Source organism: Sinocyclocheilus grahami, unplaced genomic scaffold, assembly GCF_001515645.1.
Source record: "Sinocyclocheilus grahami isolate Dianchi unplaced genomic scaffold, SAMN03320097.WGS_v1.1 scaffold233.1, whole genome shotgun sequence".
Classification (NCBI taxonomy): Eukaryota; Metazoa; Chordata; class Actinopteri; order Cypriniformes; family Cyprinidae; genus Sinocyclocheilus; species Sinocyclocheilus grahami.
In genome coordinates this window covers 2,839,406-2,865,370 of record NW_015505412.1, presented here as the reverse complement: position 1 = coordinate 2,865,370, position 25,965 = coordinate 2,839,406, and the positions used below count along the sequence as shown (strand labels likewise).

Sequence of the window (25,965 nt, the reverse complement as noted above, 5' to 3'; positions counted from 1 at the left end):
CATGTTAGATGAAACAAATACAAATTGGATTGTCTTGCAAAACAGCATATATCTTTCTATATTGATTAAATTACAATGTGTAGAACATATTGTCTGTAATGAGGGTATATGGCCACATATGAGCCCTTCTGTTGTCTTCAAGACAATTTTTTACCTGTTTTCAGAAAGGAATGTACTATAAATACCACATTGTTTTTGGACAAGATTTTGTGACATTGTCAAAAACATCTAAATAAGCACAATTATAGCTGCAAAGCCCATAAAGGGACAGAATGACGGCGGGTGGGGGGAGTGTTTTGCATTTAACAATTTTACTGTATCTGTAAGATGTGCATAATCCATTTACTAATAGCAGAACATTACAAACGTGGTTATAAACTATATAAAATATTATAAATTGCCAATTATGATTGAAATAAATGAGAAATGGGACAAGCTGTGTCCCAAAGTTCTTTAATATTTAGAGAAAAAATAATAAAAAAAAAACACATTTTCCTTTAGGTGAGACCTGTTGTACCCAAATAATGAAGTCATGAAATTTTAATGCCTGCAATGTCGGTTACATTTTACCCAAAGATCCCAAGTGAATGAAGTTTCCTAGGAGAACAGGAAAATAACAGTTTGCTATACATACAGTAGACGCTACAACATGACACTGAAACAGTCATCATCCTCTTGGCATTAATAGTATTATAATTTAGTTCACTTGAGTGTACTGAAAGGGAAGTTCACAAAAAAAATTGACAAAAATATCTTTGAGCGGGGAAATGTAATTTGTAGCGAATATCATTAAGTCTTGAGAAAATGAAAATGGCCATTTCTCCGACCGTCACTGTTAAAGTCACTGTTTAATTCTAAGTTGCTCTTAAAAGGCTTATAGAGCAACTCTAGTGTAAGTGACAGGAAATGAGAACAGCGGTCTGAATGTAATGTGATAAAACCTTAGCCATCACTGCACAGCGGCAACAATAAACCACTGGCGAATCATAATGCTAATATATAAAAAAGCGCACCGTGCAATATATCATCGGCCGGCATCCACAGGTGCATGTTATATATACGCTAAGACACATTCACATTCTTGTGTCATTTTGAATGCACAGTGCCAGCCATCTGTGCTGACGGGATAAAACTATGAATTGTTCAAGTGGTCATACTTCTCACAAACAGAGCTGGCAGCCCAGTAAACATTAGACAGAATAATACATTACAGCATTAAAGAGATTGAAGGCTGAGCATCCCTCCAGTCACATCCATAGAAATAATGTCAGAGCTTGCGGCAAGAACGCTCACTCTCCCTGTCTTTCTGTCTATCTTCCTCCCCTAAACCCCAACCCATATCCTGCCTTTCCCTCTCTCGCAGAACGCATGGATCGGAAAGCTTATTTCGGGTGTAACTGGCACTAAATTATGCCCACTAGGAAAATTAGGTACACCAACAGATTAATTAAATTAGATAAAGTCATGACAAAATTCCAACCTGACCTTTCATCAAAGTGTTCTTTTCTCGCTTGAATGTTATAACGCAACGTAAATGTGTTTCTAACTCCAACATTCAATCACTGCGTTTCTTTAAAGAAAGGGGGTGTAAAAATAACCCAGTTTCCCCTGAAGCTATGAAATCTTGGCCGAAAGGTCGAGTAGAACTGGAAAAAAGCATTACCGACATACGGCCATGCATAAATAAAGAACAAGCATTAATCCCAATAGCAACCGAGACCATAAAGCATCTGTTTTCCCAATGTACGACGCTGTTATCAGAGTATTACTTCAACATTTACTGGTTAAGATGAACGAGACATCTATAAATACTTCAAACGTCCTTGAATATTTACTCAAACAGCAGGATACGGGATCCCACGGAGAGATAGGCCAGCTACACATGTACATTACATTTGAAATGTCATGAAATACCTCTGAAAACGTCGATCCGCATATCTTAGATTACTATAGGAGTGATTCGTATGGAGAACGCTTCATAGGAGGGAATGAGGAGGTTATTCCCACACATTAGCTAAACTAGGTTCGGATCACGGGTCAGACCGTCACTTAGCAGCTCATCAAGGCCCTTATTTAGCAGGGAAGGCAAGATTATATGCTTTGCATGCGGAACGCCATTGAGCTTCTAAACAATCTCAAGGCTGGAATCTAAACGGTCCGCTCAGAGGACTCTAATCAGCCTGACACAATTACATTCTGTCACTCAATTATTGAAAAGGACTTTGTCAACAATGCAATGCCTTGCTGCTCCTTTAAACGTCAGGAGACACACTTGGTTATGCCGAGGTGCCAAATTATGAATTTGCAAGGGGTTGCAGGGACGTTTTGGTGCGTAAAATCGGAATGTTCTGCAAAAAACGATGAAGGCTTTGGGTGGATTATGACATTTTCTGCCGTGAACATGAAAGAGAAGTCAGTACTGCTTACGTCTAACGTCTCTGAAGTAGATGGTCTGTCGGTTGGGGTTGAGCAGTTGGATGACGGAGTCGTCGTTGTTTTTCACTCGGCAGCTGATGATGGCCGTCTCACCCTCGACCACCGAGACGTTATTCGTCACCAGGTTCTGACCCTGCGCTGTAACCCAGAGAAAACACAATAAAATACAAGACTTACAACACAGAGCAACAGAAGTACAAATCCCATTCATTTTCATCATATGGGATAAACATGAAAACCTTTCGAGATGTAGGAGAGCTTTGAAGTGGCTGAGCGATGACATAAGTCAGTGTGATTTAGATTTTTTAAATTGTTTCAAAATCAACCAGATTCCTAGTAAAGATAATCCTGGAAAGAAATCCACCAATCAGAGAAGATGCTGTTACCTTGGAAACAATAAGACTGGCAGACATGATCAGCAAAGACTTCTCATTTACATGAAGCATTGCAAATTATGTAATCAGTTCCTGTACACTCTAAACACAATACAATTGTATTTGACATACAACATATTGATATATTTCATTTTTATTTTATTGTTAACATGTTATCATTATACTTCATACATTTTTTATATTTATAAAATAAGTGAATTAAGCTAATTTTTATATTTATAAAATACAATATATTTGATGTTTATTGCATAAATTATTTTTAATATAGTTATATTTAATAATTATAAAACTATAAATAAATGTGAGGTTTACTGTGTTATATAGATAAGTTGATAACTAGCACTTTTTTGTTTAATTACATAATTTAAATTGGTTTAAAAAAAGTCAGTCTCATACCTTGTACCTTCAATTTTCATATACTTATTAGCTTAAAATTAAATTTGCCATGTTGTCATTCATCTCAGAGGTCACTGCTTTGGTTCATTGCTTTTTATTGCAGAACTTTTGAACTCCTTATGGAGAAAAATAAAAAAACACACACTTTCGGAGCCAAGGCAGCTAAAAAAGTGGGCATCATTGCAATACCTGAATACGGTTATTACATTTGGCATGTCTTATCACAATCTGCATAGTAATTACAATGCATCCACTGAACACAATTTTTCTCATTTGGCTGTTGCCTTGCTATTCAGTCAGAGAGGCAATCATGACACTATTTTCTTTAGCACAAAAACCCCCAGAAAATACTATTACAATTCAGATCCTGTTTCATTCTGCTCTTGTATCATGAAATTGTAAAATTTGAGGCTGAAGCTGAATAGATGACTGCCATGATAATGCGAATCCTCATGAGGAATTCTTTGAATACTGATGTTTTTGCATAACACGTGCATACATTTGCAGGGCGTGAAAGAAACTAAGAGTGACATGAAAATAAATGTAACAAGCAACAACGTTTGGACGCATGCGATGTTGAGATGTACCGGCTGGGTTCTCGGTTTGGACGTATTGATTTTATAGTGTTGTGTGTTTGTGGTGTGTGTGGAACACACCGTCTACAAGACTGCAGCTCTCAGCAACCGAGAGGAGAAGGCTGGTAATTGCTGCTCACGGCAGAACTTTATCAAACCTCTCCATCTAAACACACGCTGATGGAAGCTAGCAATCAAAAGTGGCTCTCAACAGCATAATACCCAGACCTGGACGACAAGCTCTGTCAACACACAGGCAAGCACAAGTATCTGATACACTGCACTGCAAGCCAGTAACAGCTGATAATTAGAGGCTGCATCACTCCCTTATGGTTTACATTCAAAATGGGGATCCATTATACCTTGCAGGTGAAGACAGCAGAAAAGCAAAAGTCACCTTGCTCTATATTTATATCCACAGAGCTGAGAGGCATAAAATGACCAAAGAATGCTTTTAAACACTTTATCCTCACACGCAGAGTAAAACACTACTTTTAGCGCCGGCGTGAGACAACAGCCAATGCAAATTTGTATGGTTGAGCAATCAGACACCTTCAAGCGCTCATGACATTTACAGAGACCCGAAAAACATCTTAATTTCCCCACTACAACTGTGACCAGCTCAGCCCCGCATGTCCCAGTCAAGAACAACAAATCGGCGTGGAAAAACAACACATTTAGCTTGTCCTCCCGAGTTGTGAACGTTAGGGATGATAAAGCATCATCCACTCCATGAAGGAGCATTAGCAGTCAGGCATGCTGGGAGTGTTTGTGAGACCACAGAGGTGCTGTGCTGCCACAATCTGCGGCCATGGCCAATGCTAAACATCCGTGAAGCCAAGTTTCACGCTGCCACAATCATGCCAAACAAAAGAAAGGAAAAAGCAATAGCTGGAAGGCCCGACCGGAACTGAAAAGGCTCATAAGAAAGAGTTTCAGCACATGTACATCTAGGAAAGGCCACTTTAAATTCAGCTGTTTTGGAAATGTTATGAAGCTGTGCTACATTAGCATAAGGTAATAAGCGATATTAGACTCTGGAAAGGTTTTTACAGACTGATGCTGGAACTTCTATAAGTGAGCCCCAAAAAAGTATTGGGACAATTAATAGGACAGTTCATTCGAGAATGAACATTCTGTCATAATTTACTCACCATCATGTAGTTCTAAACCTGTATGACTTTTAACTTACTATTCTCAAGGTGGTTTTTGATGACTCTATGGTTTTTTGTTTTTGTTTTTGAAAAAAAAAAGATTTTTATGCTCACCAAGGCTGCGGTGATTTCATTTAAAATATAGTAAAAACAGTAGTATTGTGAAATAATTAAAATAAGGGCTTTCTATTTTGATATTTTATGTGTTATATTTTATATATTTCTATTTTTCTATTCTTATATGTTGATTTGTTCTCAGTTTTCATCAATTATTATCGGTGCTCGATTATTAAGGGTTCTTACTGTTATCAATGTTGAAGCATGCTGCTTCACATCTTTTGTGGAAACTGTAATGCATTTTTTCAGGATACTTTGATGAACAGAAAGTTCAAATCAAGAGCATTTATTTAAAATAGAAATGGAAGATTATAAATATATTTCACTTCTTTTTTTTTTTTTTATAATTTAAAGCCTGTGTAAAGCTAAATTAAATACGTGTTCTGAGTTAACCAACCAGCCAAATTTGACTGTCTGTGCATTCATAAAAAACTATTTTATCAATTAAACAATTTAGCCTATAATAGCCTACTATACAGAAATTGATTTACGTAATCAAATGTAAAAATAAAGCACTGCATAGACTTCACCATATAAATTAAACATAAATTGATTCATAACAAAATTATACAATATTCAGTAAAAAGCAGTGAATAATTCTCACTTTTTGTTTTGTTTGATTAACAGATGATGACAGACAGCAGCAGGTTTATACAGTAGGATGCTGTCACGGAATGCACAGATACTGACAAGCATTCCATTACTTTTCAAACTGTTTATTTTCACTACAGATATAACTGAACGGCAGGAGACTGTATATGACAGTCACGTTACATGATTCGACTGATTTGGATGTTATGTAGAAAGGGCGACAGCGCACCGCATTAAGGAAAGGAACATTCATGTTTTCATAACCGCTGGCTAAAATAAAAAACGAAACTAAAATTAAATAATCCTTGAGAGCAAGGGGGCCCTACGCAACCTGCGTACTTTGTGTATAAGGAGGATCGGCTCTGCCGCTACAACCCGAATGGATGCTCCCTCTAGCAGCTTATTTGGATTTACACAGCCATACATGTTTGGTCATATGCATTTACGTGACAAAGGCATAGCTAGCTAGCAAACTGTAGGCTGTAGTGACTAACGGTAATGACAGTAACTCGTGATTGAGCGGGCGAACCACTGATGCTAATTGCGCTTTAGTTATTAGTTATTTTCAACATCAAGCAGCGCTGCGCAGACAGATCGGTGTATGAGATCAAAGTACTGTGAGAGCTATCAGAGAGCAGACGACTCTGCATGCTACCTGTCATCTGCGCAGCGCTGCTTCAAGTCGAACACACTTCTTTATAGTGTTATGAGAGGGGCCATGCTCAGTGGCTCCGGTGCGTCACTGAGACATGATTTCAGCCCCACCCAAAAAAATCCTGAACACAAAAATAGTGAAAAACTGTTTAACTCCACAATTCAGTACTACATAGTTCTCAGTCTTTGTAATGTGTTTTCAGCAATACATTTCTAACACTTATAATGTGTTTAGAATCCTCTGAATTGCCTTTACATGGACTTTCAATCCTTGCTGAATAATATTTATTTATTATTATTTTAAATCTTACCCAAACTTTTGAATGGTAGTGTGTCATGGTTCCCACAAAAATGTTAAAGTGAAAAGATTGTTTAAAAATAATAATGAATATTTATTAGAATATTTATAATTAGAATAAATAATAATATTTTCTGAAAGATCTTGTGATACTGAAAACTGGAGCAATGATTGCTGATCACAGGAATATTTGTCATTTTAAAATCTATTAAAATAGAAAACAGTTATTTTAATTTGTAACATTTTTTCACAGTATTACTGTTTTTACTGTATTTTTGCCCAAAATATTTGGCCCAAAAGCCAAAACGATCATATGGATAACTTCTTTAATCAACACAAACACAAACGCGCACACACACACACACAATAATATAGCCAACTCACTGTCCATGTGCAAAAAGGAAAAAAAAGCCTACATTTAAAACAATTGAGATTTTTTTTAATTGTGACATTATTTTCAAGACATTATCTATCTATCTATCTATCTATCTATCTATCTATCTATCTATCTATCTATCTATCTATAAATAAAAGATTCTTGTAATCATATTTTATTTACTGTAAAGTGACATTACATGACATGCCCATATATAATGCCACATTATGGTAAATGAAATATAACGAGAATCTTTTTTTGCATTATGGTATTGACAACTGAAGGAAATGTCATGAAAATAATGTCACAGTGCAAAAAAAAAAATCCCCAGTGGTCCTAAAATAACCATAATTTAAGCAAACTGCTTTTTCTTTAAGCAAAATATCATTATTATTTCTTTCTTTTGGTTGTGGAGATAAACTGACTGTGACATGTTTTGGCAGATTTTGTAAGATTCAGCCAACTGCTGTTGATCTGCTAGCCTTCATCTCTCCGTATTGCTTAGAGTAGAAGTGTAAATATTAAACCAATTCAATCAAATTAAAAGAACACACATTTTGGCACCATACCAGTTTGGGACTGGGTTGTTAAAATGTGGAAGGTCTCTTTTGATAACACAGACCTTTGTCACATATCTATTGTATATGTGAGTGTTGTAGAGCGTTGCGTTAGCAGTGCAAAAGGTTGTGGGTTTGATTCCCAGGGAACACACATACTGGTAAAAAATGTATAACCTGAATGTACTGTAAGCTGCTTTGGATAACAGCGTCTGCTAAATGCATAAATTATTATAAAGTACAAATTACTCTTTATACCTCTAGCTTAGAGTAACAGTTCCCAATATCTGTGAAGAACTTGGCCAGGAACTCATGTGGGAAGAGAGTGTAACGGTTCAGAAAGCTGAGTCTTGTGTAAATCAACCACGAGTTTCATCTAGAATTATTCAGTGGAACTCTAAAATGCACCTGGTCCTGGGTGTTTTAATATAGTACAAGCGGTTTGATGAAAAACATCTAAAATGTCAATAACTTAGAGATAAAAAACGCAGACAAGGTATGGAAGATTCTTAGGATCAGAACAAAGAAACATTTAAGGTTGAAAAACATGCAGACTGCCTCAACGGCCAGCTGTAAAACCATGCAAAACTGGAAAACAACGTGCAATAGAAAGAAAAGTTAGGAGTTTGAAGACGCTGAGAGGTGATGTGATCCAGATGGAAGAGGAAGAGCAGTACCTGATATGGTCTGAGCAGCTCCTGAGCAAGCATAAGGAGAAACGGGACACATACAACAGTGTTAAAGCAGAAAACTTTCACTTTTCACATCATCAGATACTTTGCATGCATCAAATTTCATTCAGGCTTGGATTTTAATCTTCTCGTAGCATATGTAAGATGACATGACACTACTGGCTGAGATCACACACTTCTTTCTTTCCTGCATTAGCATTTCCTTCGAGTGCTGTGTTACACTGTCCTTTTTTGATGGCAAACTGCCATCCCTGTCAAAGTCAAGGAGACTGTTGTAGAAGAAAGAGAGCTATAGAGTTTCCACTGCTGGACATCACAGACAGAGCAGAAAGACAAGAGAGATACTGGCTGAAAAGGGAGGTGATTTCATTTATATTCATGCAAAGTGTGAATGTACATTTTAGTACAGCTGTATAAACACAGAAAAATTCTGAATCATTTGAACACTTTCTGAAATGTAAATGTACAAATTTTGAGAACCTTTGTGAGATGCTGCTGCTGGTTATCGAGTACAAACTTCAACTCAATCCAACAGTGAGGCTCTTAGTTTGCAAAGGCTACTTTCATATAGCATTTTATGTACCCTAAATACTATTAAATAACAATGTTATGCTGCTTGTACAATTTCATAAAATGTACCTCTATCAGATATGTTGCACAATAAAAATATTGTGCTCAGGTGTGATGTTTACCTCTGTCATAAACATTGACATAAACATTGAAATTGTTTTAATTGACTATCACTATAGCTACTATTATAGTTTTTATAGAACTACAATTAATTTATTATTTGTATTTTAGTTAGTAGTAGTTATTTTTTTAAGTTGAACGAAATAAAATTGAGAAATGATGAGAAAGTTTCAAAAATAATATATATATATATTTTATTTTCCTCAAGATTGAAAGTCTGGAACGAGAATAAAATTATAATAAAATCTATTTATAATTGAAATAAAATAAGCTTAAGTTTATTTTATATTTCATTTCAAGTAACATTTTTATTTAGTTAACATTAATAATCCTGCTCTGTTTAGATGAGAAAGTTTTAAAATATATATTTTTTCTTTTCTTAAGATTGAATGTCTGGAACAAGAATAAAATTATAATAAAACCTTTTTTATTAAAATAAAAATTTAAAAAACAAGTTTAAAAAACCCGACTTGCGATTGAATTTAATAAAAATAAACCTCTGGGACATCATTGCACCCATAGTCAGGTCAGCACCCTCCAAAAGTCTTATTTTTTGACATTATAAAGAATTCAGTTATGACTCGCTAGAAAAGTATAAATCTGCAGGCTTTCTCATAATAACAACACATCATTTGCCTTGAGGGAAATTCCCCAAACATTAGAGTTAGGACTAGCATTATTATAATTGAACATATCTCAAGTATTGTAACAGATGTCCAAGATTTCCATATCCAACTAACAATTGAGTTCACAGACGTTTCAAGATTATAAGCAGATCAATTAATATGGAGACAGTGTATGATAAACAGCATGAGGCTAATGAGTCCTGTAAAAATCTTCTAGATTCATTCAGCCACTCACAGCAGACATACAGGGCTATAAATAGATGATCCTCATGTCAATAAGCTCCTCAGCCTGACGTGTATCAGACGGGAGTTATGGCATGTCAGTAGGGCAGTGATTAGATGTCACTGCTGTCAGTCTTCTTACAAGATATTGATGGTCAGATTTCAGCAGAAGCCCATTTGATGCCATCCGAGTGTAGACAGCTGTGCTAGCAATGCATCGTTCAAAGAGGATGATTTTGAAAGCTGATTCCTCTCAAACACCAGTTGTGCAATATGTCACAACTACAAAACCCATATTGGATTTGAAGAAAAAGACTACAGTAAATCACATTACACCTTTTTGGAGACACTAATTTACCCTCATGCTGTTCCAAACCTGTATGACTATCAGTGGTACACAAAAGTTTGTTTTTAACTCTAATCTTTTGTTTTGAGATTTTGAATACCCCAGAGCTGATTCAATTTCATTCATGGAAAAGAGTGGCCAAGAATTCAAAAATGAAATAAAATGTCACATTTGGAACAACATGGGGGTGTATAAATAAACAACAAAATTCAAAAGCCTGTCAAAAGATTTTTTCAAGATAGATGTCTTTCCAAAAAAGGCTCCACAGAACCAACAGAACTCCAAAAGGACACCAAAGAACCAAATGATATAAGGAGCCCATATAAGCACATATGAAAGAAAAAAAAGTAAAAAAAAATAAAAATAAATCAGATTTGTATAGTATGTGTACAGTGCAACAGCAAATAGCTTTTTTACATTTTAGAGAAGTCAAGTTGCGATACCGAAAAGGACCACATGGTGATGACAAAAAACCCTAAACCAACCGCCTGCTGGCTGCATATATCTACTACAGTACAAGGATCCATTCAGTATAACTAAACAAAGCAACATAAACATGACAAATCAAAACATTATCGTGAATGTGTGGAAACAACGTGAATGTACGGAAATGTCTGTGCCTCTGCATAAATAAAATGTGTGATTGTATAGTATGTGTACAGTGCAACAGCAAATAGCTTTTTTACATTTTAGAGAAGTCAAGTTGCGATACCGAAAAGGACCACATGGTGATGACAAAAAACCCTAAACCAACCGCCTGCTGGCTGCATATATCTACTACAGTACAAGGATCCATTCAGTATAACTAAACAAAGCAACATAAACATGACAAATCAAAACATTATCGTGAATGTGTGGAAACAACGTGAATGTACGGAAATGTCTGTGCCTCTGCATAAATAAAATGTGTGATCAGTGCGTCAAGAGCACTCATGCATGCATTAATATAATGGACTCACACGTGCTTACTGTACGACTCCTGTACACCACCGCAATCGTCTTCACCTTGATTGCAGTCTTCATCCATCAAAACTTTACTAGCGAGACACTAGTTATCCAGTCGAGAAGACAGTTTGCATTTGTTGTGTTGACAATCCGTTCAGTTTGTACTTCACACAGCGTGACGTGTGAGGGCTCGCGCTCTTCAGAGACAATCACAGAATATGAAAGAGCTCGTGTTTAAAAGCGAAACACACTGGAATGAATAATTCACTGAAAACGCAACACGAGTCTCTGTTTTCTCTGCAATCTCTGATGTAATCAGCCTGGTTTACTTTATATTATCGCTGTTTTGGACGGATTGTTTGAGGCTTAAAATGATCTGATCGCAAGCAGAGAAACAAAAATAAGTTAAAGGGTTGGAATAGAAATTGTGCTTCAGTAATTTTGCGTAAAATTATTTTAACCAGTTAAGGATTGTAAAATTAATCGCATGCGTTAACGTGTTAACGTTGGCAGCCCTAATATATATATATATATATATATATATATATATATATATATATAATTCAGGCTTGATGAGCATAAGAAACTTTTTTGAATGTTTTTTTGGGTCTGTCAAGCTCCAAAATGCCAAAATACATCATAAAAGAATCATAAAGTGGTCCATATTACTTATTTGCTATATTTCAAGTCTTCTGAAGTTATATGACACCTTGTGTGAGGAACAGATGGATATTTAAGTTGTTATTCACTAAAAAAATCTGCCCTAACTTTCTTTGGAGGGTTTGTAATAATTCATGTTTGTAAATATTGATATCTGAATACTTGAAAGAACCAGATTGAATTTTTTTTTAGCTTAACGTCTCGTCATTAATCACAACAGTACGTCGTCAAATGAGGAGAAAGCTATCAGTGGCTACGTTGTAATCGGATTGATGGCCTTCATGTAAACACCTTAATCGATCCGATTGAGCTCGATCGGAATGAAATTTTGATCAGATTGAAGGGGGTGGTTTATTCCTTTTCTAATACGATTGAGAGTACATGTAAACACTCGATCGGATTGAACCCCGAAACTGAAAGGACTGTGCATGTGCAATGATGCAGAAATAGCGTAATGACGTATGACGTACGGAACGAGCGGTTCTTCCTTTTGAATAAAGTGTTGTATAAATGCGTGTCCTGTCATTATAAAACTCTCCTTTCACTCGGCAGGACAACCTCCCACCAGTCCTTGTTTTGGATTCTCATCCACAGGCAAGCCGTTTTGGGCGCGGGGAGGGGCATTTTTACTGCGTGATAAATATGAGCAGCACGGCACAGTGGTCTATATGTATATTTATCCATAAATGGATAAATATTAATTCTGCTGTTAAAAACAAATAAAGAAACAGTGTAGAAGAGTGGTTATTATGTGCAAACAGTGAGAAACTCTATATTTGTGCAGTGTGCGCATGTCAAAAAAAAAATCTATTCTGATTTGAAGCTTGTGACATATAAACGCGCACATCAACCCGATCACTTTATTTAGCATTCATGTAAACACTACATTCAGATTCATCAATCAGAATGAATTCAGTCCGACTGTGCATGTAAACATAGCCAGTGAGTAACAACTAACTGTAAGCTATAATATGGTTTCATCAGACTTGAAATATAGAGGACAAGTCATACAGGCCACTTCTATGATATTTCTTGAAGCTTTAGCCACAATTCATTGTAAATACCTGGAAAACAGAAAGCAGCACATTCTTCAAAAAGTCTCAGAAAGAAAGTCATACATATTTGAAACAACATGAGGGTGAATAAATGAGGTCCAGATGAAGAATTAATCCATTTCACTATTCCTTTAAGTAGCTAAGATCAAGCTAGTGTTTTTGACTATTTATATATCTGCATTAGTAAATTAGCAGCTAAAGTTGACCTCTGAATTGTGCCCTGCAGATATTCAGCCCCATTTCCCCTTTAATTTCACAGTTATATTTCTGGTTACCCCACTGAGCGGCCATATTTGCGTATTCTGATGCTATGTGCTTCTGTCCGTTTCTGTGGTGTGACTTTGAGCTTGTATGTGACCTGCTGTGCTTTCATTTAATTAAAAGGGTAGGGGTGGAGATTCAAAGTGTACCTTAACGGGGATCTGATGGAAAAATCTGTGCATGCCATGTGCGCCCAAGGACACATGATTAGGTCCTACGACCACCACAAAGCTCCCAGTTGGAAAACAATGACATTTTATCTCGGACCATTTGTGAAAGTGATTCTGTGCTTTAATAGTGTGTTATTAAACTTTATATGATGCTACAAATAGACTTTCAACCCAACTACTTCACTACAAGGTTATAATTATATTATTAAAACTCTACATTTAAAGCATATAAAAAAATACTTAATCAAAAAAACTTGCTGTTAATTCATTACTTTGACATTTGTAGCTACTTTGTATTAATTTATTTTTCAAAAATGAAAATTTGCTGAAAGTAGTGTACTTACCCTAAGGGCATCCAAGATGCAGATAAGTTTGTTTCTTCACAGATTTGGAGAAATTTAGCATTACATCAATTGCTCACCATCCACTGTTTAGACTCTCATTCCGACGGCATCCATTCACAGCATTGGTGAGCAAGTGATGTAATGCAAAATTTCTAGAAAATCTGTTCCTGTGAAGAAACATGGCCTGAGGGTGAGTACATTTTCAGAAAATTTTCATTTTTGGGTGAACTATTCTAAAATGAGGGAACAAATTAGTACAAATTAGTAGAATAGCCATGATTTCCCTAAAATGAGGAAAGGAATTAATTTAGGTAAATACCAACCACCATTTACCTAAAACCAGGAAACAAATTAGTTGTGGGAACAAATTCTTAATTTGTGGCCATGAATTATTATTATTATTATTTTTTGGTCCTTTGACAGCCCCTGGTCTCTATGAATGGTTGTTATATGGAAAGAAAAAAAATCATAAAAATATCTACTAAAAATCTAAAAAGGTGAGTAAATGATGATACAATAATAATTTCTGAGTAAAATAAAACTATCGTTTTAATGATCGTGTTGTTATAAGCACTATCTTTCAAATTTTGTCTCATGTTCTCATTTCCCTTCCTCCACCAGTGCCAAGTGTGTTTTAATGGCCGTTGAGCATAAAATATAATTAAACCGAAAGAAACAAATGAATGCACTATTCAAGCTGCCTGTAAGTGCTCTGTATGTCACGCAGTCACCACACTAAAGAAACATTTGTATAGACTTTCCATGAGATCAAGCAGCAAGAGCTTCTCTCAGCAGACGGCATATGCACTGATATCAGCCTCTTGGATATGTGTGAATAGTTATCAAGAGTGTGAAAAGAACCTATTCTTGCTCTGTTGTTGGCCATTTTCCACTGGAAACCACATAAACGCTAATATTTATTCCAACTTAAGTCTTAAAGCTTCCTTAAAGCTTAACCCGCACGGATGAAATGCTTATTTGACGAAAGGTCATCTATTAGATTATATTCTTCCTTTTCCCCCATAATGCACTATTTCTTTATATAATAATAATAATATGTGGTGAATGTATGTGTGCTCCTGTCCCCGAGTCTGTCATTTGGAGCATGGGGACAGGAGGTGGATAATGAGAACATAAGGGTGAGAGGAGCTGACAGGGACATCATCCTCCCACTACGACCGACAGAACACAGGTCACAGAACAGTCACTAAACCTGCGCTCACCCACCTGCTGGACTTCACATTAAAAATCTCCCTGCCATGGACCAGGTTCACTCTGACTTTCTACAAAAACTGAGAAAATGCAATAGGTGATACTGACCAGTGCCTCATTTCCAGAATCACAGGATAATTACTTCACTTTGCGTTTAATGATTCAGGAAGATGACTCTCACTCAAATTCACATTTTAAAATGCAACTAACACTCTTTAGCATAGCAAAACAAGAAAAAAAAGAGGAGAAAAAGCTTTACAGATCTATTGTTTTTGACATCTATAACGATTCTCACAAGTGCATTTTTACAGCTGGAACAATGCAGTAAAATAATTTTAATTAGTTTCCTGGGCGGAATATTCAGAGGTGCCGAAACATCGCTACTGAATCTACATGGCAAAGCAAAGCAGACAATGCAACCAGTAGTCTCATTACAGAAATAATCGGTTGTATTTAGGGAATCAAACACATACAGCACAAGTGAAATCTGACTCCCAAAAGAATGCACTGATTCAGTTCAGCGCAACCGGTTTAGTGCGATTCCCAAACATGACTCTTTCAGTATGAGTCAGTTCGTTTTAGTGAATTAAACACAGCGCAACAAGTATAGCCCAATTCCCAAACAAATAACACCACTAATTTATTTGTTTTTAGTGAATTAGATCAGATAAGTTAATTGACATTGTTTTCCTTAAGAAATATTGACATGTACTGTATTTAATATATCTACAAAATAATTGACTTAAATCAAGAGCTTATGATTTGGAATCGAATTGATTCATGACATCTGTGTCAGTCCCCGATTTCCAAATGAATGACTCCACATATGGTATTTTTTAGTGAATAAAATACATAAAAAACACAACCGGTGAAGTGTGATTCCCAAACAAAATATTCTTATGAGCTGGATCTTTTTAGTGAATTAAAACATTACAGTGCAACAATTTGGCCCGTTCAAAAAAAAAGGACATTTATGTTTTTGTTTTTTAAATTTTGGTACGGTGTTTTGTTCATTTAATGACCAGTCTGTGTCCTGATGCCAAACCAGTTAAGGACCGCTGATTTAGGTTTGTCCAATTTGCAAGGAAGGCTGCATATGCTCCATTCATTATAAATATTATAATTCAATCATAAGTGTCGTACTATGGGAAATCATCTATCCATTTAAAAGGTTAAACTATTTACACTGCCATAGTGAGCCGCTCTACAGATACACTTCAGAAGATTACGATTTAAGCAAGAACGCTCAGTGCAACAGATACACAAACAAAACACCTGTGCTATTCAGCCACTGCGTCCCACCAATCAGATCCCTGGGTAATAGCATCCATCAGGCCCGACTCCATTTACCACGAGAGGCACAAAAATGCATCAATTTGTTTGCTTTTTTAATGTCTTTTGTAGCACGCAATCAGACACCTGTCAAAAACACCTGCTGCCTATTTGTTGGGCTACAAATGGAAAGGTGGCCCCTTTGTCTCGCCTAAGAGTTTATAATCAACGCTGTGTTTCCACACTGCAACCAGCATTTTTCAATTTCCCCGTCTCCTTTTCTTAATAAAATCACAACAATCAATCAGCTGTGGGTGGGGGGAATGAATGATGAAGCAAACATCTCGGCTAACCAAGCTTTCATTTGTCTAGCATCAGAGGAAATGTGCACCGCGAGGAGCGCTAATAATTACTTTTATTCAACTTTTGGAGGGGCAAGGTCCCTTTCTGGCTGGCTTTCCATTTGAGACCCAATATTTACAACATGTCAGATAATTTCTCACCTGGTGGTCCCGGGGCCCGTTCTTCGTACGTCGCTTATTACATCCGAGATGAAATGTCACATCCAAGGTGATATCATCTCGCTAAACAGGATCTGGCTAATTCGGTTCTTTGAACGCACCTGTTGTTGATGATTAGTATGGCTGGATTGAGTTATCTGAGATAATTGTGCGTTCATGGGTTGGTTTAAAAGAGGCTATGTATCGATACTCGAAACCACGATCAGCAATGCAGTGATTGGCTGGCGGCAAGACAGCAACGTAATGACATCATATAATTAATAAAGACACCTGACGAAAAACTTGACAAATTTTTGGACTTTTATAAGGAAACAGCCAAGCGAACAAAACTACATAAATGTTATAATAGATAAATGAAATGTGCACTGTTTTTATTTTATTTTAATTTTTTACATGATTCCCAATTATTTATATTCATGATTTCTAATATTTGTACAGGCTTTACATTTTTATTTCAATGTAGTAATTAGCAATTCATTTAATTTTATATTTGAACAGATTTGTTACGTGACCGCATTAATTAAAGTTTCTTAAGGGTCAAGATCATGTTATCTGCATCTCCTGCACTCCATCAAGCCACTCCCATAATAGCTGTCATCACTCAAATTAATGCACGACTCTACATTATCTGTATAGCATGTGTGTAAGACTCGAATACAAATATGAAGTAATAATTTTATGACGAATAAATATTTCAGTGAGTAAAACTGGCTGTGTCTATAGTATTAAAGACTACATAACATTGTTATGTTATCTTTAAATAATTTTAAAATTATTATTATTTTAAATTATTGTCCCTGGATTAGTAGGGTACTCTTGTAATAACGTAGCGGTGGTAGCGGACAGATTTTAAGTATCAATTCTGCTTAAAAAGATGCAATCTAATCCTGTTTACATGAAATAAACTTACGGACCTGTTGCTATAACAGCAAGTCCAGGATAAGCTTCGAAGAACCAAACAATCCAAGATCATGCCAAATCGTCAACATTCAAATTCAGCTAACTGAGTTAGCAACGTACGAAGAACGGGCCCCCGGTCTCTTGTTCCTATTGATCGTTTTGCAATTTTGATAAATATTTAGGCAACAGCACATAAGCAAGAGTGTATGAAAGCTTATTTTCTCATAATTGTGAGTTTATATTTCACAATTCAGACCAAGTTTATCTCGCAATTGCAAGCTAGAAACTCATAATTGTGAGTGTGCATCTTGCAATTCTGAATTGTTCTTTTCTTTTCCTCAGAATTCTGAGTTTACTGTACAGTATACTTAGCAATTCAGGCTTTTCCCCCCACTTTTTTGGCACAGAATTAAATAAATACATAAATAGGTATTTGCTACTTTTTATTTCACAATTCAGGCGTTTTGTCTCAGAATTGAGTGTTTATATCCTGCAATCCTGACTTTATGAAATGTCAGATCAAGTCACAATTACACAATGACAGGATTAATTTTGATTTTTTTTTCTTTTTTTCTTTTTACATTTATTTCATTGCATTTCAGACAAAATTTGGCCCGATAATTTGTAAAATATATTAGTTCATACTATACTAAATATTACAGCTAGGAAAGTATTAACTGGTAAATATTCCCATTATTCTAGACTATTGATTTGTGTCCTAATGTTTGGACTCTATTTGAGTCAAAGGACCAAAACTGTATACTTGTTGCATGGATTAGGAAGCGCTCACAGAACATAAATGACAAAACAAGCAAACTGAATTTTTGCAGGTCACAAAAAAACACAAGCGGCAGGAAAATAATTTTCCAGTATGTTGGTTTGACAGTGGATAATATCTTTGTACTGGATAATATCCTTTATGTAGGCAGCTGAGCTAAGCATTTCTAACCCTGCACAGTATATGGGGTTGTCATAACCCAGAGGAGCTAATACAACATTTATCTTTAGTATTTGTTATACATTACAAAACATGAATCATAGCATAAAAAAATCTTTAGTACCTTTTCTCCCTACAAAACATTACACAATATTTGTTTTGACACTTTCTTTCTTTTAATTTCCTTTTTCTTCTATTGCTCAAAATGAAGTCTCTCCCCTGAGGAGACGCAAAATAAAATGTGTGATTAGTTGTTGTTATTCACAGGCAACTTGGGATTTCTCCCTGTGAGTCTACACCGGTTCAGCTCCATGCAATATTACTGACCATGATAACAAATTAAAATATATTTACTTATTAAAAGGAAAGCCAACATGCTTATTTAATTAACAATATACAGTGTATGGTTTAATCATTGCCTAAATCATCTGTATGGAAAAAAAGAAGAATAAAAGCTGTGTAGAATAAAAAAGAAATAATTTTAATACAATATAATAATACATATATATATATATATATATATACATTTTTATTATTTTCATTTTTTATATACTGTAATTAATACTTTTATTTAGCAAGGATGGATTGAAATTGATCAAAATGGACATTTATAATGTTACAAAATATTTCTATTTCAAATAGATTCTGTTCTTTTGAACTTTCATATTAAAATGTATCACAGTTTCCACAAAAATATTAAGCTGCACAACTGTTTTCAACAATGATAATAATAGGAAATGTTTCTTTAACAGCAAATCATCATATTAGAATGATTTCTGAAGGATCATGTGACACTGAATACTGGAGAAATTATGCAAAAAATTCAGCTTTGACATCACAGGAATAAAATACATTTTAAAATATACTGTAATATGGTACTATATGGTAGAATACATAGGCCTAAGTATTCTACCTTTCTATACATACATACCCAATTACATGCCTTTTGCTGTCATGCTTCTGAAAGAAACTGGTAAAATGACAAGAAAATGATGGGGGACTAGTCTGTTAATTATCATATGTTGTGACCAACGTGTCTCATAAAGAGTCTTTAAAGTGTTTCAGATGACCTGAGAGGAATGTGGGCTGTTTTGGCCTCACATCTGACATCGCACACGAAACCGCACATTGCTATGTAGGCAGCATACAAAAGGATCTGTGAAGCAATAAACAGTTTTCATATTTCCAAAACATGTTTCCTCACTGAAGTCATTCATTGACTGAGTTGCATTTCTCTCCCACAAGTAGACCACAACTATTATTTTACACCTGAGCCAATGTCTCAAAGGCTTACAGTTTGGACGCATATGAATATTAAACAGCGGCACACTGTGTTGTTTCTGAATTATAATCATTCTGAATTATGACTAAATGGTGTGCAGACTGGGCTAGTATTCCAATGCTCCTCCACTTGTAACGAACGGCTGGAAATGTTATGATACCAAAAGAATAAATGACACTCAGTCGCTTAACGTTTCCAGAGTGTGAGCGAGCTCCATTCTCCATGCATCATAGCGGACGTGATGACGCAAACAAGTTGCCTGACAAACTATGTGTCAGCTTAATGATTCACCTTGTGCTGTGGAGACCTCATGCTAAAAAACCTCTGGGGAAACATAATTCATATTTCAGGGACTAAAATCAACATCATTACTTCAAAATAGTTATGGCTTTAAAACTAGTTTTAAATACTAAAAATAATTACATAAAAGCCATAATTGCTACTTTTACTTTAATCTTTTGCTCACTCTAATGTCGTTTTAAACCCATATGATTCATTCTCTTCTGTGTAACATAAAAATAAAAATTCTAAAAGAAAAAAAATACTGATGTAAACTGTGTTATTCACAACTTCGATGTATAACTTTTTTAAATAAATAAAATGATTGGAGTACATTTTACAAGAGACTACAATTTCAGTTTTTCTATTTCAAAATTGCGGTGGCCGAGAAGTGCAAAACAAATCACAATTCTGAAAACAAAATAACAAATTACAAACGCAAATGCAAATCTAAAAAACAAATTAACAAATTACAAACGCAAATGCAAATCTAAAAAAAAAAAAAAACAATTCAGAAAACATTATAACAAGTCAGAAAACACAACGAAAAATCAGACAAACCGGAAGAGGTATGTATAGTTTAAGACAGCGCCATTGGTTTGGGATTACTGACTGGACGAGACAATCAAGGTATACAGGAAGAACCAGCCGAAAAACAGCAGAGTCGTGGTAGAAAGTTCGGAGATGGTATTAAAGTAGCTCAGTTTAAATGTATTGTATGAATTGCACTTACTATGGAATAAAACATACGGAGTGTCTATTTACACAGTGTAAATAGCCTGCATATATAAAAAAATAAGTGTAAGTTTTAATATATTTTAAAATGTAATTTATTCCTCTGAATTTTCAGCATAATTAATCCAGTCTTCAGTGTCACATGATTCAGAAATCATTCGAATATGCTGATTTGCTGCTTAAGAAACATTTCATATTATTATCAATGTTGAAAACAGTTTTTGCTGCTTAATATTTTTGTGTAAACTGATTTCCCTCCAACATTCTTTGATGAATAGAAAGTTAAAAACAACATTATTTATTTAAAATAGAAAACTGTTTTGACATAAATGTCTTTACTGTCAAGTTTGATCAATTTTAATGCATCCTTGCTGAATAAAATTATTAATTTCTTTAAAAAAAATCTTACCCCTAACTTTTGAATGATAGTCTGTGTGTGTGTGTGTGTGTGTGTGTATATATATATATATATATATATATATGCAAATAAAATCTATCAAAATATCAGAATTTCTCCTTTTGTGTTCTGCACAAAATGAAATGAATAGTTTCTGTCGAATCGAAAAGTCTGTCTGGCATATGTTGTATGACACTTAAAAATCAACAATTTTAACAGTAGTTCATATTGTGCAGATATAACAGTCATTCTTCTTTATGGAGGTAATTCTAATCAATATTAATTCATTCCAGTTTGCTATTTATGCACAATTGTACCTGCTGCCAGTGTAAAGTATGTCTTATTGATTGACTGTGTAATTACCCAACTCGCTTGCTTAATTTGTTGTTAATTTGCCACTGATGGCAATCACATTTGACTGGCGAGAAGCCTGGTGCTCAGCAGCTAGTGTTTATCCTCCATCTGGCTTCTGCGTCACTGTGTGTGTGAGTGTGTGTGACTGAGAAATATGTCTAAGCAAAAGCCATGGCACTAAAATAAGGTTTTAAAGCCTGGTCCATAAAGTCAGTAGTGTCTGCCAGAATTCATTGCTTCGGTTGGACGATCACTGAAGTGCTGCAGAACGCTGGGCGACGACATGAGCACATTTAAGATAAAAAACTGTGTTATCTGTGGTTTGTCATTTAGGTTCTGACATGCAGGAAGTGTGATATACATCTTTGCTGCTTGAGAGCACACGGCAATTTACACACAAGTGCTTTCTTTTATTGGCTTTCAGCATCAGATGTAGCACAGCTCCCGCACATATTATGCATACTGATTTAGTCCATATGTATGTATACATGTATCCTATTACGGTTGCATTTCATTCGTTTTGTAAATAACACGATGTCTATGTTGTCTACTATAACTATCCTTAAAGTGTTTTTTTTTTCTCTTTTTCCTGCTTGGTGCTTATCTAATCATGTTTTTCACATGCTAACTATAAATATTCCAAAGCAGAAATGAGTCTCATTTAGGTATATAACCACCCCCTGTGAGGCAAGACTGCTTTTTCTAGAAAAAAATAAAAAATTAATACATAAATAAAAGAGAGAGAAAATGCTTTGCAGTGAAGAGGCGTAAAACATATATTCCCCAGACTAAAGTCCCACTTTAAGAGATGTTCTGGCTATTTAAACAACAACAACAAAAAGTTTCACTTACAGTAATTTCTCTTTCTGTTGTTTCTTGAAAGGATGCAGTATATATATATATATATATAAGGATGGTTTTTGAACTGTTACACTACTTTGGAACAACAATTATTTAAATTAGTTAAGAAATTTTTTTGTAATGCATGCAAACTCAATTTGATAAAGTTTGAAAGAACTTAATAAAGAAAATCCATATAGAAATATACGTGAGGAACAATAGTTATAAATGAATGAAAATAAATTTTAAAATTATGAAATTTGGAACAATAGTTATATTTGAAATCAAAATGTAAAGTATTAAAAAATACTTTGGAACGGCAGTTCTACACATAAATTAGGAAATTATATGAGTTAGAATAAAATTTTTTAAAAAAAGATCAAACTATCCTATTTTCTATCCATTTATCCTAACCTTAACCCTCACACAAAACCTTCTGCATTTTTATATTTCCAGAAAATTTCATTCTGAATGATTTATAAGCTGTTTTCCTCATGGGGACCAACAAAATGTCCCTACAATGTCAAAATTTACTGGTATTACTATAATTGTGAGGACATTTAGTCCCAATAATGTAGGGAATACCAGGACCACATATACAGCACACACACATTTTAAAAAATTTAAGAAAACAAAAAGATCCTCAGATCCTTCTATTCCCCTTTCCTAAATCTACATCTATGCACTAAAGACCTTGAACAATCAGTGAGAGAAAAGTGCAAGCGGTGATGGTGCCTGTGACCGTTCTCCGTCTCGGTGTTACCGCTATTCAGCGCTTAAACCTCGGAAAAAGGTCTAAAGTGAGGAAGCCATATGAGCTCCCAATGAAAGGCAGGAAACCGGGCCTTTGATCGTCACCTGGCACATCAGTGCCTCCTCCCCAGGGGGCCGCCCATCGCCCGTATACACACATCTGACAGGTGGAGAGAGGCTCCATACACTCACTGTGAGGGGCTCCGTTCAGCCAACAACAAACCCGGCATCACACAGTGCTCTTTTATTAAGGGAGTTCAGCTTTGAGTAATGTATTCCACACTCGGTACGTCGTATGAGGTTACAGGTGAAATACGAAATAAGGCGCATCTCTGATGCATGTGTGAAACATGGAGCCAACTCATTTGCCTCACATGCCTTTTGGGCCATAAGTTCACATTTTTTTGCTTGGCACATAATTTTACCCAGCCTCAACACAAACAAAAATTATTTTCTAAAAATTAATTACATTTTCTAACAACATATTTTGACAAGTGTCTGAAAAATATGAATACATTTTATAAATGAGTAATATTATAAATAATAAATTAGAAATAAATACAAAACCTGCTAAAAGTGTCAAATAGCTCAAAAGATTATAAAAATAATAATAGTCATTTCTAGGCATTATTTACTGTTGGGATGGTGCTTTAGTGTCCTTTTTTATGCTTTAAGGCTATAGTATAAAGTAAAATAAAATAAAAGAAACATGCAAAGTTCTCTGAAACAACATTCTTTTGTTCCAAATACCCAAATGCTAATTCTGGTGCTATAATCTGGTGTTGAATATGGTGCTAGCAATTCTAAAGTCATGGGTAAAATCATCTGCTAAAAGCATAAATATAAATACATATAAAACCTGCAAAATGTCAAATACCAGCTCAAAAGCACTTAGAACTGTTAACATTTATGTCCTTTTTGAAGCTTTAAGGCTCCAGTCCCCAAATGCACAGACCAGTACATTCTTCAAAATCAAAGTCATATAGGTTTGGAATAACATTAACGTAAGAAAATGACAGAATTTTCTTTTTTAGCCGAGTTATTAATGTAAAACAGAGACGACACCTATTGAGAGAGAGCAGAGAAACAGGCATCCGGCTGACTCTGCCAGAGAAGCCAGCGCTCAGTTTGAACCTTGATGTTAGTTAAGTGAGGGCAGCCGTGGCGTGACTAACAGCTCAATCTCCCTGACTCAAGGTGCAGAGCATTTCCTATCGGAGATCTTTCACTGAAATGATGGAAGCGCAGAGATATCAAGCCTCCATCATCTGAGGGAGATGAGCTGCTCCAACAGCCTTTGAAGTGACAAACATGCTGTTGTTCTCCTCAAACACATCATCTGAGCATGTGCTACCTTAGCAAATGTACACCGTTAATAGCTAGCAACCTGTTTCCGACATGTTCTCCGCAAGCCGGGTGGAGCATCAAATAGCAGTTTTGTTACCACATCAAGATTAGTGTTTCTCATCGACGGTCAAAACCCACTGTGAATCCAACAAAATGACCCGTCTACCGGCTAAAATGGAAATCAAATCATTCTGGCAGCCCTTATGGAGAAACCTATGAGGTTCACAGATGCTAATGTGAAGGGAAGTGGAGTTAGTAAGTGGTGTTTATCACTTTAAAATATTGCCCTGTCCTTTCACTGCATGAATGGTGCAATTACCGGCTCAGTGGGGTGTTGTGCGGAAGAAGGAATGCTGGGATCCAATATATGGAGACGGTGACGCATGCAGCCTCTGATTTTTGGCCGAACTGAACAGAATTTCAGTGACAAAATAGCTTCTGTAAATCATAAGAAAAGGCCAAGTAGACCATCAAATAAGAAGAAGATAATGGTGATATGATTTAATACCTTGATCCAGGAAAGATTACTGCTGTCTGTGAGAATTGTAGTCAAAGATCTTCATATTTCTTAAAAGGCTATAAACAACCAGTTTGCACCAACAAAAAATATTTTGTTAGTGCAAACTGAAAACAAAATTTTGCTAGTGCAAAAATTATTTCAAGTACCTACAAAGTGTAAATATCATGGTATACGAATAAGATAATCATTCAAGATTGTGATATACTGTATATTGGAGATTGGTACCATATTGCTTATAGGCCATTATACAATACAATATTTGTGCATATTCATGTGTCATTTTTTACATTTAGATTACCTTTGCCAACATCTAATGCTCACATTAAGGGATAGTCCACCCGAAAATAAAAAAACTGTCATCATTTATTCACTCTCAAGTTGTTCCAAACCAGAATTCGTTTTTTTCTTCTGTTGAACACAAAAGAAGATTTTGAAGAATGTTGGCAACCAAACAGTAGACAGTAGCCATTGACTTCTGTACTATGGAAGTCAATGGGAACCAAAACTGTTTCGTTACCAACATTCTTCAAAAGATCTTCTTCAGGTTTCAGCTTTGGAATGACATGAGGGTGAGAAAACGATGACAGAATTTTAATTTTAGTTCATCTTTAAAAACACTAACAATTTAGCACTGTAAATGTAATCTTCAGTAAATCATAACTAATCACATCTATTTTTCAGTCTATCCCTAGTAAATATCAAAGCACCATTGTATTGTCATCTGATACATCACTGTACTATGGTAGCGCTATGGTATTTTTTCAGAGTTTGACTGGTAATGAACAGTAAAAATAAATCGCTGAATTATGTTTAAATAAACAAAGCACTGCAGCACTGATGCAGCAACTACAACATTGCTAATTAAAACATATACCTTTTCTTGGTTGTCATTATAGAGGCCTGCTTAGGTAATGGCGGTGCAAAGTTGCCAGCCTATATCTCCAATGTCTGCAGCCAATTAATGAGTAAATAATTATGAACTAAGCTGTGGGAATGACAGCTATTCTCCACAGACACCACACTGAGATCAGCAGAATTAAAGACTCACCACCCTCA

The 25,965-nt window shown here is 35.4% G+C and overlaps 1 protein-coding gene across 1 annotated transcript in view; it reads right to left on the bottom strand.

Moving 5' to 3' along the window:
* The window catches only part of LOC107597572 (cell adhesion molecule 1-like), a 185,449-nt gene that overhangs the window by 50,244 nt on the left and 109,240 nt on the right, over positions 1-25,965 (bottom strand). Inside the window, exon 2 of the mRNA XM_016288703.1 lies at positions 2,428-2,574. Coding sequence (XP_016144189.1) covers positions 2,428-2,574 — 147 coding nt within the window. The remainder of the gene's footprint in view (positions 1-2,427; positions 2,575-25,965) is intronic.